The sequence below is a fragment of the Neoarius graeffei genome, chromosome 13, assembly GCF_027579695.1.
Source record: "Neoarius graeffei isolate fNeoGra1 chromosome 13, fNeoGra1.pri, whole genome shotgun sequence".
NCBI classification, from domain to species: domain Eukaryota; kingdom Metazoa; phylum Chordata; class Actinopteri; order Siluriformes; family Ariidae; genus Neoarius; species Neoarius graeffei.
The window spans coordinates 35,212,562-35,230,073 of NC_083581.1; the positions used below are offsets into that span (position 1 = coordinate 35,212,562).

General features: G+C 39.8%; 1 protein-coding gene across 2 annotated transcripts in view; it reads left to right on the top strand.

Annotated features, from left to right (window-relative positions):
• Nucleotides 1-17,512, top strand: part of calcrl2 (calcitonin receptor-like 2) — an 87,392-nt gene that overhangs the window by 37,955 nt on the left and 31,925 nt on the right. For both annotated transcript variants that reach the window (XM_060937632.1, XM_060937633.1), the window contains exons 2-3: nt 2,917-3,019; nt 5,663-5,825. In XM_060937632.1, the coding sequence (XP_060793615.1) occupies nt 2,966-3,019; nt 5,663-5,825 (217 nt within the window). In that variant the 5' untranslated portion in view covers nt 2,917-2,965. The remainder of the gene's footprint in view (nt 1-2,916; nt 3,020-5,662; nt 5,826-17,512) is intronic.

A 17,512-nucleotide genomic window follows, 5' to 3' on the forward strand; every position in this document is an offset into this window, starting at 1 on the left:
AGCTTTTAAGGAGCAATTTCAGCAACATATCTTTGAGGGCTCAGCAATTCATTTTTACAATAAAAAAGCCGTTTGAGTCATTGTGGCTCTCCGCTTCACCTTTAATTGAAAAGAAACCTTGAATTGAAATAGCTTTCGAATTAGAAAATGGAGCACTGTGGAGTGGTTGATGAAGAGTCCTGACGCCTGTGGAAGGCTTTAACCAGGAGTTCATCGACATTGTGTAAAACTCTTTATAAATTGCAGCTTAAAGACTTTGTGTTGAGGCTGTTTCTTTGAAGATCAAGGATTTGAGTGATGCAAAGCCTTGTGGAAGGAATAAAACATGACCTGTAGGCTGTTATTGGGGAAAAGTGGAATCAGTTACCACCCTGAAGGTTTTCACAGCATGTTTTAAAGGAGAACTGAAGTCATTTTTAAACTTGCTTTATTTCTTAATTAACGTGTTATTCAATTACGTTTTCGGGTTTAGTAACCTTATATCGCGACTCGTATTGGCAACTAATTGTAATTAAATATTCTACTTATCGGCCTATTCGGTTTTTAGCCGTGTTGAATTTAGTTCGTTTGGTCCACGGCAGGCGTCGCTTATCCGCGCGATCTTCACGAGACTTGTGCGAGACTTCGAAACGTGAAGTGTCAGCCAGGTGTCAGTGCCGCCATTTTGAAAACTGTTTTCCAAACGAAATATTGCACAAAAACGAGTTTAAATGACGATTACTGCCGACTTTTTTCAAACTTTCGTGATTGCTATCAAAACAAACAAAACTTCTGGCTTGATTACATCAGCATTCGAAAGAGGGCACGCATGTCGGTCACTTTGATTTCTGCTGTACGTTTTACTTCCGTCCTACGATGTCTCGCACAGGTCTCAACGAATCTCATTTACGGCCATTGCTTTGACATATGGATTGATATGTCACATAGCATATTTCAGACACTCATAACTTGCTATAGCAGTGACAAAATAGCGATCAAAAATGCATTCCTATATTTAATAAAATGAGGTAAATAGAATTTTGGTAATAAAAATTTGCCTTCAGTTCTCCATTAACAGCATGTTTTTATTCCTCTTATACCACAGCAATTTGCAAAAGCTAGAAAAGTTTTATTACTGAAAAGATGATTATTAATTTACAGGTATAGTACAACCCCGATTTAAACTGAGAAAATGTATCATTTAAAGAGAAAAATTAGGTGATTTTAAATTTCATGACAACAACACATCTCAAAAAAGTTGGGACAAGGCCATGTTTACCACTGTGAGACATCCCCTTTTCTCTTTACAACAGTCTGTAAACGTCTGGGGACTGAGGAGACAAGTTGCTCAAGTTTAGGGATAGGAATGTTAACCCATTCTTGTCTAATGTGGGATTCTAGTTGCTCAACTGTCTTAGGTCTTTTTTGTCATATCTTCTGTTTTATGATGCGCCAAATGTTTTCTATGGGTGAAAGATCTGGACTGCAGGCTGGCCAGTTCAGTACCCGGACCCTTCTTCTACGCAGCCATGATGCTGTAATTGATGCAGTATGTGGTTTGGCATTGTCATGTTGGAAAATGCAAGGTCTTCCCTGAAAGAGACGTCGTCTGGATGGGAGCATATGTTGCTCTAGAACCTGGATATACCTTTCAGCATTGATGGTGTCTTTCCAGATGTGTAAGCTGCCCATGCCACACACACTAATGCAACCCCATACCATCAGAGATGCAGGCTTCTGAACTGAGCGCTGATAACAACTTGGGTCGTCCTTCTCCTCTTTAGTCCGAATGACACGGCGTCCCTGATTTCCATAAAGAACTTCAAATTTTGATTTGTCTGACCACAGAACAGTTTTCCACTTTGCCACAGTCCATTTTAAATGAGCCTTGGCCCAGAGAAGATGTCTGCGCTTCTGGATCATGTTTAGATACGGCTTCTTCTTTGAACTATCGAGTTTTAGCTGGCAACGGCGGATGGCACGGTGAATTGTGTTCACAGATAATGTTCTCTGGAAATATTCCTGAGCCCATTTTGTGATTTCCAATACAGAAGCATGCCTGTATGTGATGCAGTGCCATCTAAGGGCCCGAAGATCACGGGCACCCAGTATGGTTTTCCGGCCTTGACCCTTACTCACAGAGATTCTTCCAGATTCTCTGAATCTTTTGATGATATTATACACTGTAGATGATGATATGTTCAAACTCTTCGCAATTTTACACTGTCGAACTCCTTTCTGATATTGCTCCACTATTTGTCAGCGCAGAATTAGGAGGATTGGTGATCCTCTTCCCATCTTTACTTCTGAGAGCCGCTGCCACTCCAAGATGCTCTTTTTATACCCAGTCATGTTAATGACCTATTGCCAATTGACCTAATGAGTTGCAATTTGGTCCTCCGGCTGTTCCTTTTTTCTACCTTTAACTTTTCCAGCCTCTTATTGCCCCTGTCCCAACTTTTTTGAGATGTGTTGGTGTCATGAAATTTCCAATGAGCCAGTATTTGGCATGGAATTTCAAAATGTCTCACTTTCGACATTTGATATGTTGTCTATGTTCTATTGTGAATACAATGTCAGTTTTTGAGATTTGTAAATTATTGCATTCCATTTTTATTTACAATTTCTACTTTGTCCCAACTTTTTTAGAATCGGGGTTGTATATTTAAAGTGGTGGAACATCCATGAAACAAGTTCCTGTTATGATTTACATTATAAAAGCTAGAAATAGTCATTCCTTCACCAGCATCTTGTTGTCTTTATCTTGAAATTAAGAAAACAAACAAACAAACAAAAAAATTGCAGCTCATGTTACTGAGAAACCAGAACACACAAACTGCTCTTTGGCGGAAAACTTAATGACCGTTTGAAAACTTCGACTCCTTTCATTAATCCATATCAGCTGGCTAATGTGATAAATGTGTCTTGTTTCCGCAGGGTACTGATGTGCTGTTGCGCCCCCTTTCAGTGCCTCCTGTAGTGCATCATGGGAAAACACCCAACATTCCTGCTGCTGCTTCTATGGATGCTCACCACTGAGGTGTGTGTGTGTGTGTGTCCTGAAGAATTGGCGAGAGTATAATCACTGAATCAACTGCCAAGCACAGTTTTTATTTAATCATAGGGTGGGAAATATGTAAAGAATAAATCATGATAGAGTAAAGTCTGAAGTTGATTGTTTTCCAATTACAGCATGTCCAGAATTGTTTTCTCATCTCATCTCATTATCTCTAGCCGCTTTATCCTTCTACAGGGTCGCAGGCAAGCTGGAGCCTATCCCAGCTGACTACGGGCGAAAGGCGGGGTACACCCTGGACAAGTCGCCAGGTCATCACAGGGCTGACACATAGACACAGACAACCATTCACACTCACACCTACGGTCAATTTAGAGTCACCAGTTAACCTAACCTGCATGTCTTTGGACTGTGGGGGAAACCGGAGCACCCGGAGGAAACCCACGCGGACACGGGGAGAACATGCAAACTCCACACAGAAAGGCCCTCGCCGGCCACGGGGCTCGAACCCAGGACCTTCTTGCTGTGAGGCGACAGCGCCAACCACTACACCACCGTGACGAGGCACCTGTTAATTGAAAAGCATTCCAGGTGACGACCTCATGAAGCTGGTTAAAATAATGCCAATAGTGTGTAAAGCGTCATCAAGGTAAATGCTGGATACGCTGAAGAATCTAAAATATGAAACTTTTTTAAACGTTTTTGTTTACCACATAATTTTATATCTGTTCCATATGTTATTTCATAGTTTTGATGTCTTCAGTCTTGTTCTACAATGTAGACAGTATACACAGTACTGTGTGCAAAAGTCTTAGGCCCCGTATTTTTTTTTCATACAAACTTTGTTATAGATTCTTATTTTATGACTTCTACATTATCGAGTCAATATAAGGAAGGTCAGTTTTATAGCTTCTATAAAGAGCTAAACTGTTTTCAGCTGTGCTAACATGATTGTACAAGGGTTTTCTAATCATCCATTAGCCTTCTGAGGCAATGAGCAAACACATTGTACCATTAGAACACTGGAGTGAGAGTTGCTGGAAATGGGCCTCTATACACCTATGGAGATATTGCACCAAAAACCAGACATTTAGGCTACATCCACACAACAACGACAACGAGATTTTTTTTTTAAATATCGCGTCCACATGGGGAACGGATCAGTAAAATATCAGGTACATATGGCAACGCAACGCTTGTTGAAAACGATGCAATACACATGCCACATCTCTACGTGCGCTGTAAGACGGTCCCATTGGAGACACCAGAACAATAGAAGAAGTAGGACGCATGCGCATAAACCCCTTCTTCTACCCGGCATGAACAGGTGTTCTCAGGAACAAACACACAACAAGAAGAAGATGGCTGCGACTACGCGAGGAAATCGTGCCTTCTGTGTGTACAAATTAGTTTTATTAGTGTGCATAGTTTTATATAACTTAATTTTCTTATTGTGTGTGAACATTTTGAAAAGCATTTTTATATAATTTATATACCTTTTTATATTGTTTGTGAACATTTTGAAAAGCAGTCTTATCCAATAAAAAAAAGAAATTCAAGAAATGGTTCAGTTACTTGTTTATTTAAAAGAAAAGCTGTATACAAAAGTGAATGCAATGCAGTGGTTCATACAAAACAGCGAGAGTGCTGCTTATTCTAGTCATGTGGTTGTGACATCATCGTAAACAAATCCGTTCTACTCATCCAGACGACTTCGCAACGGCGCCGTTGCCAGATTTTTCCACTCTGGAACCCGTTCTCAAAAAATATCGTTGTGGGGCACCCAAAACGCCGGTGCCGTGTGGACGCCAGGCCGAAACGATAAACAATTTTATCAGATTCACCTGAATCCGTTGCCGTGTGGACAGGGCCTTAGTAGAATTTAGCTAGAATAGTCATTTACCACATTAGCAATGTATAGAGTGGATTTCTGATTAGTTTAAAGTGATCTTCATTGAAAAGAACAGTGCTTTTCTTTCAAAAATAAGGACATTTCAAAGTGACCCCAAACTTTTGAACTATAGTATATATATACACACACACACACACACACACACAGGGTGTCCCCAAAAAATGTCCTCACAATCCACTGGTCCGCGATGTTGGCTGTGTTTGGAACACAGTGGTTGTCAGTTTGAACATTTGTAAACATGCATTTATCCATTTATGCATTTAACCATTAATCTTGTTTCTAAGTCAGTAAACAATGCATTTATTGTAATTTAAAGAGTGAGTACATTTTTTGGGGCGCCCTGTACACACACACACACACTGCTCTGTGTGTGTGTGTATATATATATATATATATATATATATATATATATATATATATATATATGCAGCATTATACAGATAAAATTGTATTCAGCTTTTTTTTTTTACTTTCTGAAAATTCTTATATCAAAATAAACTTCAAGCTATGGAAGTTATGTCAATCTGTTATCATATGCTAAGTGTATTTTTCATCTTATTTGAATGAAAAGCATAAAAATGCAACGAAGTTATCAGTTTTGCTTTAGAGTTTAGAAAAGTCTAGAAATTTAGATCTAAATTTAACCATGACGCCGTTTTTTTAAACATCAGTTCCGTGTCCATAACCCCATAACAGACCTACTGACATGAGAGTGAAATAAGTGTTTGTGTGTGTGTGTGTGACTGCCTTTGCAGTTGTGTCAGGCTGAAGATGTGATAGCGACAACTATGATACCAGAGGAGGTGACTAACATCCCAGTATCCCATAATACTCTGACGACAACGAGGGGAGCTATCCTAGCAGCTCAGTTTGAGTGTTACCTGAAAATACTGCACGAGTCACCACGCACAGAACCAGGTCAGACACACACACACACACAAACACCGACTTTATATGAGGAGTCAAATTGAAGACAGGATGCAGGAAGACATTATCTCTTGTGTTTTAAAATTTGATTTTCATTCATATTTCATTTGCTTAAGATTATTATAACCTCAAATCAGAAAAAAAGTTGGACAGTTGGAAAGTTCCCAAAAAATCTCATTCTCATCTCATTATCTGTAGCCGCTTTATCCTGTTCTACAGGGTCGCAGGCAAGCTGGAGCCTATCCCAGCTGACTACGGGCGAAAGGCGGGGTACACCCTGGACAAGTCGCCAGGTCATCACAGGGCTGACACATAGACACAGACCACCATTCACACTCACATTCACACCTACGGTCAATTTAGAGTCACCAGTTAACCTAACCTGCATGTCTTTGGACTGTGGGGGAAACTGGAGCACCCCGAGGAAACCCATGCGGACACGGGGAGAACATGCAAACTCCACACAGAAAGGCCCTCGCCGGCCACAGGGCTCGAACCCAGACCTTCTTGCTGTGAGGCAACAGCGCTAACCACTACACCACCGTGCCGCCTAGTTCCCAAAAAATAACTAACTAACTAACTAAATGAATGAATGAATGAGTGAGTGATTTTTAAATTTACTTTGACTTGTATTTCCAACACATTCTAAAAAAACACCGCAAACACTGCAACATCTCATCTCATTATCTGTAGCCGCTTTATCCTGTTCTACAGGGTCGCAGGCAAGCTGGAGCCTATCCCAGCTGACTACGGGCGAAAGGCGGGGTACACCCTGGACAAGTCGGCAGGTCATCACAGGGCTTAGTAATGAAGTAAAACAATTAAATAATAATGTGATTTGAAACAGGTGATGTCAACAGGTGATTGTAATCATGATTTGGTACAAAATCAGTATCCAGGAAAGGCCTAGTCTTTGAAGAGCAAAGATGGGCCAAGGATCTCCAGTTTGTCAACAAATGCATGAGAACGTTATTGTAATGTTGAACAGCAGTGGTCCTCAAAGAAAGAGAGGAAGGGTTTTGGATAGTTCACCCTCTACGATGCAAAATATTAAACGAGTCAAGGAATCTGGTGGAATATCGGTGCGTAAAGGGCAAGGGTACAAGCCTAATCTTCTGAAGAACACCCTCAGAAGCTCAGAACCCTCAGAAGCTGCAGAGACACCCGTGATCCCCAGTCCCTCAGACGGCACTGCATCAAGAACCGTCATTCATCTATAGCTGATATAACCACATGGGCTCGGGATTACTTTGGCAAATCTTTGTAAAGCACTCCAATACAAAGTTACATCCACAAATGCCAGTTAAAACTTTACTGTGCAAAAAGGAAACCTTATGTTAACCAGAAGCGCCATCAATTTCTTCAGGCTTGGAGGCATCTGGGATGGACCATCACACAGTGGAAACATGTATTGTGGTCAGATGACTCAGTATTCCAGGTCTTTTTTAGAAGAAATGGACACTGTGTGCACTGGACCAAAGACAAAAAGGACCATCGAGACTGTTACCAGGAACAAGTCCAGAAGCCAGGGTCTGTCATGGTATGGGATTGTGTCAGTGCCCTTGGCGAAGGTAACTTACATTTCTGTGATGGCAGCATTCATGCAGAAAAGTATATTCAGAATTTGGCGCAACATACGCTGCCTTCAAGACGACATTTTTCCCAGGGATATTTCAACAAGACAACACAGAACCACATTCTGCACACATTACAAAGGCATGGCTGCAGAAGAATAGGGTGCCTGTCCCCTCTGTCCCCAATAGAGAATGTATGGAGAATTTTGAAATGAAAACTATGACACTAATGACCCTGTACTGCTACACGCCTTAAGACCTGTTTGCAGGAAGAATGGGACGAAATAACACCTGAAACGCTTCATCACTTGGTGTATTCAGTCCCTAAACATCTTTTAAGTGCTGTGAGAAGGAATGGCAACAATAAAAAGTTCTTTATTGTCCCAATTTTTTTGAAATATGTTGCAATATTCAGAATTTAAATACGTGCTTATTTAAAAAAAAAAATTAAATTCATGAGGTAAAACATGCTTTTAACAGTCATCTCATCCAAGCTTATCCAAAAACTTGCCACATTGTGTGACTAGATCCTGGATTTCCTCACCAACAAACCCCAACACGTCCTGATCCTCAACACTGGCGCTCCACAGGTCAGTGTTCTGAGCCCGTTGCAATACACCTTATTCACATATGACTGTGTGGCCAAATACAGCTCCAATATCATCATCAAGTTTGCTGACGACGCCACCATTGTGGGCCTGATCACGAACAATGATGAGACGGCCTACAGAGAAGAGGTGAGGCTCCTGGCAGAGTGGTGTCAGGATAACAACCTGTCTCTTAATGTCAGTAAAACTAAGGAGCTGGTCATTAACTTCAGGAAACAGGATGCAGTTCATCGCCCTATCTGCATCAATGACGAGGCTGTTGCGAGGTTCAGCAGTTTCAGATTCCTTGGGGTCATCTTCAGTGATTGACCTCAGTTGGACAGCACATACAGCAGCTGCCATTAAAAAGGCTCACCAATGCCTTCACTTCCTCAGACGTCTGAGGAAAGCCTGGATTTCCACTACAGTCCTCACCAGTCCTCACCATTCTCACAGGGTGTATTACATCCTGGTATGGCAGCTGCACAACACCGGAAAAGAAATCCCTTCAAAAGGTGGTAAAAATGGCTCAGTGGATCATCAGCATGAGGCTCCTAGCAATCCAGGACATTTCCGTTACGCGCCAATTCAGAAAAACAAAGTGCATCATGGAAGACTCGAGTCACCCCGCACTGGCATTTTTCTCTTTACGCCCTCTGGTAAGAGTCTCAGGACTATTTGCACACACACACACCAAGGTTCAGGGACAGCTTCGACCCCAGTTCTATAAGACTGTTCAACACATACTAAGTGCAAAGTTTAGTATTAATATTGCACGTCATTTGCAGGTTATCATTTGGACTGATCTCTTCATGCTCATCACTGCACTGTCACTTTAATTGTCAATTAATAATTCTATTAGATTGATGCAGCTTTCTCTGAATTGTAATCCCCATATAATAACCACCGTGACACTTTATATGCTACTTTGCTCTGTCTCAACGCTTTACTACCTCATGTTAAATGTTGAACATTGCGTTATATGTTGTTAGACATTGCTATCTCACACTACTTTGTACCTGTTTATTCACTGTAATGTTGCACTGCTCTAAGACTAATTGCCTGGTCTGTAGAGAAGCATTCAAGTAAGAATTTCACTGTACTTTGTACATATGCCAACGGCATTTAAAAAAAAAAATGTGTTTTATTTTTTCGCGGTCCGGTTTCCATCAAATCCTGTGCTCTGATTGGCTGGCGAATGGGTCTGTATCCTACGATACAGACCCCAGTTACGGACCCCGGTTACAGACCTCTGGCGACTCGCTCGTTCACATCAACAACAAACATAGTAGCAATTTTTGTCAACATTTATTTTTGCATTTCTCAGGAGAATAGCATTAATTTTACATCATGGAAAGCGATAACGACAGTGTTCACAGCAAAAGCAAGTTTTACTACCCTGAGGAAGATGAAATAAAAGAAAACATTTCAGGAGAAAGCTAAAAACCTGTAGCTGTTGCTAACGCCAAGCAAAAACATGGCTGAATCCTGAATGACTCCTATTTGTATAAATAGGGGACTACATAGGCGGCAAAATGTAGGTTTTTTTCCTGCCATGGAAGTGCACTTGTATACCGAGGAGGATGCCATTTGCATTACAGCTGTGAATGAGGATTCAAAATGGCGGCTCGGCTCGGCTTTCCCTTTTGGGCGCTCTCGTTTTCTGTTAGAATTTGGTAAAGAAAAAAATTTATATATTATTTACCAGCTTAAGGTCGGTCCGTATGGTGAAATACTGTGACCTCGGCACAGTATTCTTCTCTTCTCTTTTCTTCTCTTCTCCCCTTTTCTTCTCTTTTCTTTTCCGTTTCAGATTTGTATCTCACAATGCCTTGCGCAAATGGGGAAAGGCCATCATGTGACGCATAATGTAGTATCTTGTATTGCGTCATGGTGAAGCAGGAAAAAATAGTGGAGAATTTAGGGCCACATGGCCCAAATTCATTAATTGTTCTATTTAAAAAAAAAAAAAAAAAAAAAAAAACTTAAGGGGGCATCATGGCTCAGGTGGATAAGGTGCCATACCATAAATCGGGGGACCCAGGTTTGATTCCGACCTGAGGTCATGTCCCGATCCCTCTCTCTCCTGCTCATTTCCTGTCTCTACACTGTCCTATCCAAAAAAAAAAACTTAATAAAATTGGAAGTTCATGATTTGAATTCAGTAGCTTTCACTCCACTAAACAAAAATAGTTGGGTATCAGGGAAAATTCTTTTTATGACCTACACTTGAAAAATCTGAAAGGCGGTCTACCTTTAATGTTGTGGAACATCCACAAAACAGGTTATTATTTATGATAAATGATTTATACTATTCAGCAGCGATAAACAGCAGTCAGTCCTAGCAACTTGTCATGTTATAGAGAAACCAGAAAGCAAAAAACATGCTGAGTTTTACAACTCTCTGATACTAGAGACTCCATCCATGAATGTTAAGTGCACGTCTCCTTCCGGAAACCTTCACCAACAAGAATACACTATTTGTTTTAGGATAACACATTTTTTATTATTATGCTTCCAATGTGTTGAGCATTTGTCCTACACATCCTTGTGAATGAGCTGTTGCTATAGAAATCATAACATTTCACAACAAGTGCATTAATATCAATATATGATTTGACAGCACAATATTGATGTATAGGTACATTGATTTGGTGACTTTAAACTAGCAGATATTTTTGATCATGTATTTTAGGAGGGCAACACAATGCCATTATCACTTCCGCCAACTTTGTTGGAGGAGGTTATGTTTTCGCCTCCAATTGTTTGTTTATTTGTTTGTTCTCACCGTAACTCAAAAAGTAGTGAATGGATTTTGATGAAATTCTGAGGAAAGTTGAGCCATGGGCCAAGGAACAATTGATTAGCTTTTGATGCAAATCTGAATATGGTACTTAACAGAGGTATACACTCTACCCACTGCCCTTTTAGTCTGTATCTGTTTCTGTTGGACTGTTCCAAATACAGTATCAGTATTTACACAACTCCAATTCCAAGAAAGTTGGGACACTATGTAAAACATAAATAAAAACAGAATGTGAAGATTTGCAAATCATGGAAACCCTATATTTCATTGAAAATAGTACACAGACAACATATCAAATGTTGAAACTAAGAAATTTTATTGTTTTCTGAAAAATATTTGCTCATTTTGAATTTGATGACAGCAACACGTTTCAGAAAAGTTGGGATGAGGCAACAAAAGACTGAAAAAGTTGTGTAATGATTAAAAAAACTAATGTGGTTAATTGGCAACAGGTCAGTAAGATGATTGGGTATAAAAAGAGCATCGCAGAGAGGCGGAGTCTCTCAGAAGTAAAGATGGGGAGGAGTTCACCACTCTGTGAAAGACTGTGTGGGCAAACAGTGCAACAATTTAAGAATAACGTTCCTCAATGTAAAATTGCAAAGAATTTGGGGATCACATCATCTATGGTGCATAATATCATTAAAAGATTCAGAGAATCTGGGGAAATCTCTGTATGCAAGAGACAAGGCTGAAAACACACTGGATGGCTGTGATCTTCAGTCCCTCAGGCAACACTGCATTAAAAGAAGACACTTGTCTGTAGTGGAAATCACTGTATGGACTCAGGAACACTTCAGAAAACCATCGTCTGTGAAAACAGTTCATTACTGCATCCACAAATGCAAGTTAACACCAGATATAAACAATATCCACAAACACTGCCACCTTCTCTGGGCCTGAGCTCTTTTACAATGGACTGAGGCGAAGTGGAAAATTGTCCCGAGGTCTGATGAATCAAAAGTAGAAATTCTTTTTAGAACTCATGGATACCATGTCCTCCAGGCTAAAGAGGAGAGGGACCATCCGGCTTGTTATCAGTGCACAGCTCAAAAGCCAGCATCTGTGATGGTATGAGGGTGCATTAGTGCACATGACATGGGTAGCTTGTACATCTGGTAGCTTGTACATTTTTGCACATATTAAAACTGCATAGCTTCATATTAAAAGAGTCCAGGTGCTAAACTGACCTGCCTGCAGTCCAGACCTGTCTCCCATTTAAAACGTTTGGCACATTATGAAGCGCAAAACATGACAAAGGAGACCCCGAACTGTTGAGCAACTGAAATTGTATATCAGGCCAGAATGGGACAACATTTCTATTTCAAAACTACAACAGTTGGTCTCCTCAGTTCCCAAATGTTTAGAGTGTTGTGAAAAGTAGAGGTGATGCAACACAGTAGTAAACATGCCCCTGTGCCAACTTTTTTGAAATGTGTTGCTGACATCAAAATCAAAATGAGCATATATTTAAAAAAAAAAGCAATAAAATTTCTCAGTTTCAACATTTGATATGTTGTCTTTGTACTAGTTTCAATGAAATATAGGGTTTCCCTGATTTGCAAATTATTGCATTCTGTTTTTATTTACAGTTTATACAGTGTCCCAACTTTTTTGGAATTGGGGTTGTATTTAAACCTGAAAGGGGTGTGACCTTTTTTCTTCAGTAAACATGTGCATGAGACTGTTTTGCACAGTTATTTTTATTCGTATCTGCCTGCCATATTTTTTGAATAAATTTCCATTTCCCAAAATATAAACTTAGTAGCGTCATTTAAACCACCACAATCTTGACCAGACCGTTACTAAGGATGAGCACTGTAAATTCATAATTCATGTTCACATTCATTTCTCACTTTTTCCATTTTTCTTAATGCACAACTCTAGTCTAAAAAAGATGCCGTGTGAAACTGTCTGGTATGCTTTCTAGAAAAAAAGATCAGCAAATCCTGAGTCTCCTATTTGTAGCTGTTCATTCCGAATAATGCATTCAGTTAGTGTGTATAGTCTCTAAGATACACCAGTAAATGCTTTTTTATTTGAGGCTACCATTTCACACTGGATGTCTGGAGAGTGTGGAATAGCAAGTGGTGAGAGTTACATTGTGCGAGAGCAGGAATCAAGGGGAAGCCTGTTCTCTCTCCTGAGAGAAAGGAAGCAGTATTAGTCTGTGTCACTCTTGCCTACTGGCTGACTGTCTTTGAGTTTTCTTCTCTGTCTGTCTGTGTGCGTCAGGCTTCCTTGGATTGTGTACCAGGCTCTGGTTTGAGGAAGCACATGCTCTTGCCTCTTTGTTGTTTTCTTTTTCTTTTTGTGCTTGTTGAGTTTTGGCTCTGGTGACTGCTGCACCTCTTTATGAACCCCACTGTAAACACTGCATCCATCATGTGGAGCTCTCAGATCCTCTCATAATCGAGTGTCTGTGTGCTGAATACAGATGTTATCACCAAGATCTGACCACTGCTAGGTTATAGATAGAAGTGGGTTTTTTTTTCTTTCTTGTAACTATTCTTCTGGGAAATGGCGCGACTGAATATAATACTGCATACATGTTTGAATTGGTTTGTAGATACTAAATAATTAGCGACAAAATGAGGAATCTCTTAGTTATGGCATCATTCTACATTAAAATGCATTTTATACACATTTCATTCGTGCTATTTTTTATGTATTTTAAGATGGATGTATTTTATATCAGCCTAAAAGTAATCATGAATACTGTAAATTTCATTAACCACATCCTGGCAGGGACACTGTGCTATATGCCGTTTGTAAATGATAAAATACAATAGGTGTGATGAGAGAGGAAAATAATCAACAACAGGGGTGCTGTGATGAAGCTGGACATGAAGCAGAATTACTGTTACCACCCCATAGTTTTGATTGTTTTCCTTCAACAGCACACCGTGTTCTGATTTAACAGCATGTCCAGAAGTAACGACACTTTGTTCTTTTTGCATGTAATGTTGTAGAATGTGTGCAAAACATCAGCCTGTTATAACGGCATATTGTAAACAGTTGTGTCCTCACCAGACTCTTGTTTTTTATCCCCTGCTGGCTGAAAGGCCTGAAGGGGGATTGTGTCGTGGGGATGTCCGTCCGTCCGTCCGTCTATTCGTCCCGGGAAGGGTACTCACCTTCTGAAATCAACTCCTCTCACAGTCTTTGGAGGAATTTTACAAAACTTGACAGGAGGCCATCCTTAAAAAAAAATCCGTTTCCTGTTCACCGGGTGAGCAAAAAAATTTTCAGTCGGGAGGGAGGGATTTTTTTTTTAATATATGGATGGATAAGAAATCGCAATGCTGTGCTTGCTTTTTCTTTCAGTACTTTTTTATTACAAAAGCAGACACATTTAATAAAATGACAGTTTAATCAACTGAAACTTGTACAAAAACTTTAAGTTAGCGTTTTAAATGCTGACTGCAACATTTGCAAAACTTTTACAAAGGTACTTAAAATGTCCGACACACGGACTTTTTGTAGTTCTAAATCGACCGTTAGGCCTAGTTCGGATGAAATTACACTATTAAAATGATCACTGAATGATTTGTTTTTCTGAATCTTTACTATTTTGTTGTTCGCTAGAAAACAATTTTGCGATTTCACACTTAAGCAAAATTTGAAACTCCGGATCTCCTTCCTTCATGGTGGCTGCCATTTTTTTGTGCCGCACGGCGCATGCACAGAGCTGATTCAGTTCAGAGTGCGCGCGCGCTCGGCGGAGGCAGTAGTGTGTCGGAGGGAACAGAAGCAGAGATAACGCTTATTTTGTCTCCGGTAAACCAGTCTTCTCTCGTTCAATTACGTGCTGGCATCAAAAGACACCGTTGGTTGTAAATGAAACCAAACTGAGTTGTTGGAGTGTATTTTCATACACAAATGGAGAAATGTTGGCTGAGTGTGTAATTGTGTAGCCCCACTGCAGACCGTTGTCGTTGTTAATTCATAGCATGCTCAGCTGCGTGAATGTGTCATGCACCGAAAATAAGAGATTTACAAGCCAGGAACGCCTCATGATGCAATACGCAAGAAAAGAAAGAAGATTTACTGCCATTTTACTTTGTATTTGAGTAAAGTGAATAAATAAATGGTCTGTGGAAAATACATTTAATCCTGGGAACTGCGTGCACAGGAGTTTATTTTGTGTTTACTCCCCCCCGGCTGGCTACTTATTTGTCATGGCTGGCTAGTATGAGCCTTAGTGGAAAGCCCTGGGAATGCGTAAATGTCAAGTTCGAGTTTAGATTTACGAACCCGAAAAAAATGTCGAAAAACCGGCGTTAAAAAAAAAAAATTCAACCGCACAAACGGCACTCACCCGGCCGGTGGACCGGAAACAGAACATTTTTTAATAATGGCCGGATTCTTTGTTATATGTCGATAATATGCATATTGCAATTTTGTTCAATTCAGTCGCATTTTACCAGAGTTATGGCATAGTTGCCAGCGTGGGATATTGTGCTCTCAGAGCATTCTTGTTCCATATTTTGAAGGTAACCACACAAAAAAATAACCAAGAAAAATGCCAAGACCTGCATTCTGAAGCCGAACAAACAAGCTTCAACAAAGTGCTGGAAACTCCTTCCAAAAATGTTAAAGAAACATCTATTTACAGTAAACATCCCCATATTGACAATTCTACATTTTCCCTTATTAAATACAACATATTTTTAAAAATGTGTCATTGTTTGGTGACATTTTCTCAATAAGCACATGCATCAGTTTACTATTAGGGATCAATAATGAAACATGAAAACTTTCACTTCTGATGTTTTATTTTTTAAAATCTGTCCTAATATAACAATATTCATACACATTATTGATATTTGCTTATTATCAAAGTGACCTTGAGAAATAAAATGCTGTAGGATGTAACACTGATGTGTGGTATAGGACCTACTGACGCTTCCACCATCTCTTTTATTTCTGTCTCTTTTATTTTTGTCAATAAACAAGACTCAAAGAGAAAGTGATCTTGTCTTCTTGTCAGGGTCACGGTGGAGTGAGAGCCGATTCCAGGAACCCTGGCTACAAGGCAGGAAAATTCATGCCAGATTGGACACTAGTTCATACCAGAGCAACATCATGCACACACATACGTTCCCTGGAGCTACAAACAGAACAGCCTCGAATTAGTGTACTGTAATTCTTGATATCGATGTTGGAAAATTGTAGAGATCATACTCTTTTGCCTGAGGTACCGTATAGCATGACCTCAGACCATGATTTCCTGTTCATGTCCCCATGTTACATACTGTACATAAGCTCAGTGTCAGTAGTTCATTGCAAAGTCTTGCCAATTCTCTAACTGTGCACATTCTGAGCTTTGTCCGTTCTTGAATGTACTCGTATTCCTGTTCTTTAGATCAGAGGTTTTAAACTTTTCTGCTTCAAAGCCCACCTATTCATACTTGTAATGAGTCAAGGCCCATTAAATAAGATCACCAATTATTTTGGCTCGTCTATTCTATTAGAATCTAATAATCTGCTGTAAAGTGTATTAATGGGATGCAACATCACTCCTTGTTACAGATGGGAGCCCAGGAATTAAATAAATGCAATAAAAACAAACTTTTTTTTTGTAATTTATTTTTTATTGACATTCAGAATCAGACATTCACATCCGGTACATCATATGTTCATACATCTTACATCTGTTGTCTGCCCCAAATGCCAAAATAGCATTTTTGTTTTGTATCTGAAGAATGAAAAGAAAAACAAACAAGAAGAAGAAGGAAAAAACCCCAAAACCTATATACAAGTAGGGAGTGATCCTTTTTATACAACACAGTCACTGGCTTGTGAAAATAAAATCAGGCCTATGGGGCGTGACATATTTGACCCAGTTTTCCCAATGTGAAGCGAATTTCTCCAATTTGTGATTAACAAAAGCTGTTATCTTCTCCATTTTATAAATGTCCATTGTAATGTCCATCCATATATTTAAAGCTGGGCTCTCCTGTGATAACCATTTCCTGGTAATACTCTTTTTACAGGCCACCAGCAAGATATTTATTAAATGCTTATCTCTTTTCGGCCATTCCTCAGGTACTGTATGTGTCTGAAAAACATAGTCTTACTCTCAAGGGGTATTTCACATTTGAAGATATCCTGTAGGGCATTGTGTATCTCTCTCCAATAGACCTTCATGATCGGGCAGTCCCAGAAAACATGGTAATGGTTTGCACTCTGATTTCCGCAGTTCCTCCAACAGACAGGGGAGTTATTATCATAGTGAGACTTCTGAGAAGGCGTAATAAAGTACCTAATCAGGCTTTTCCAGCCAAATTCCCTCCAATTTTGTGAGCTGGGACACATCCATTGATACCTCCATATTGTTGTCCATTCTTCCTCAGATATAGTTATGCCTCCTTCCTTCTCCCATTTTATTTTAATATATAAAGTTGAATGTGGTTTCAAATTCAACAGTCCCTTATACAAGCATGAAATAGTTCTATCAATAGTTTCTGAATTATAGGCTTTTGTAAACAATTCAGTCAAACGTGTTTGTTTTTGTTACGTTTTTATGTTTTCGGGTTGTCCGTCTGTCCGTGCCTCCGTCCGTCTGTCCATGCATGCATGCGTCCGTGCGCGCATCTGTCCCGAAACCTCGTGAACACGATATCTCAAAGGCAAATGAAAGGAATTTCATCAAATGTTCACCATTTGTGCGCTTTGGGACAAACATGAACTGATTACATTTTGAGG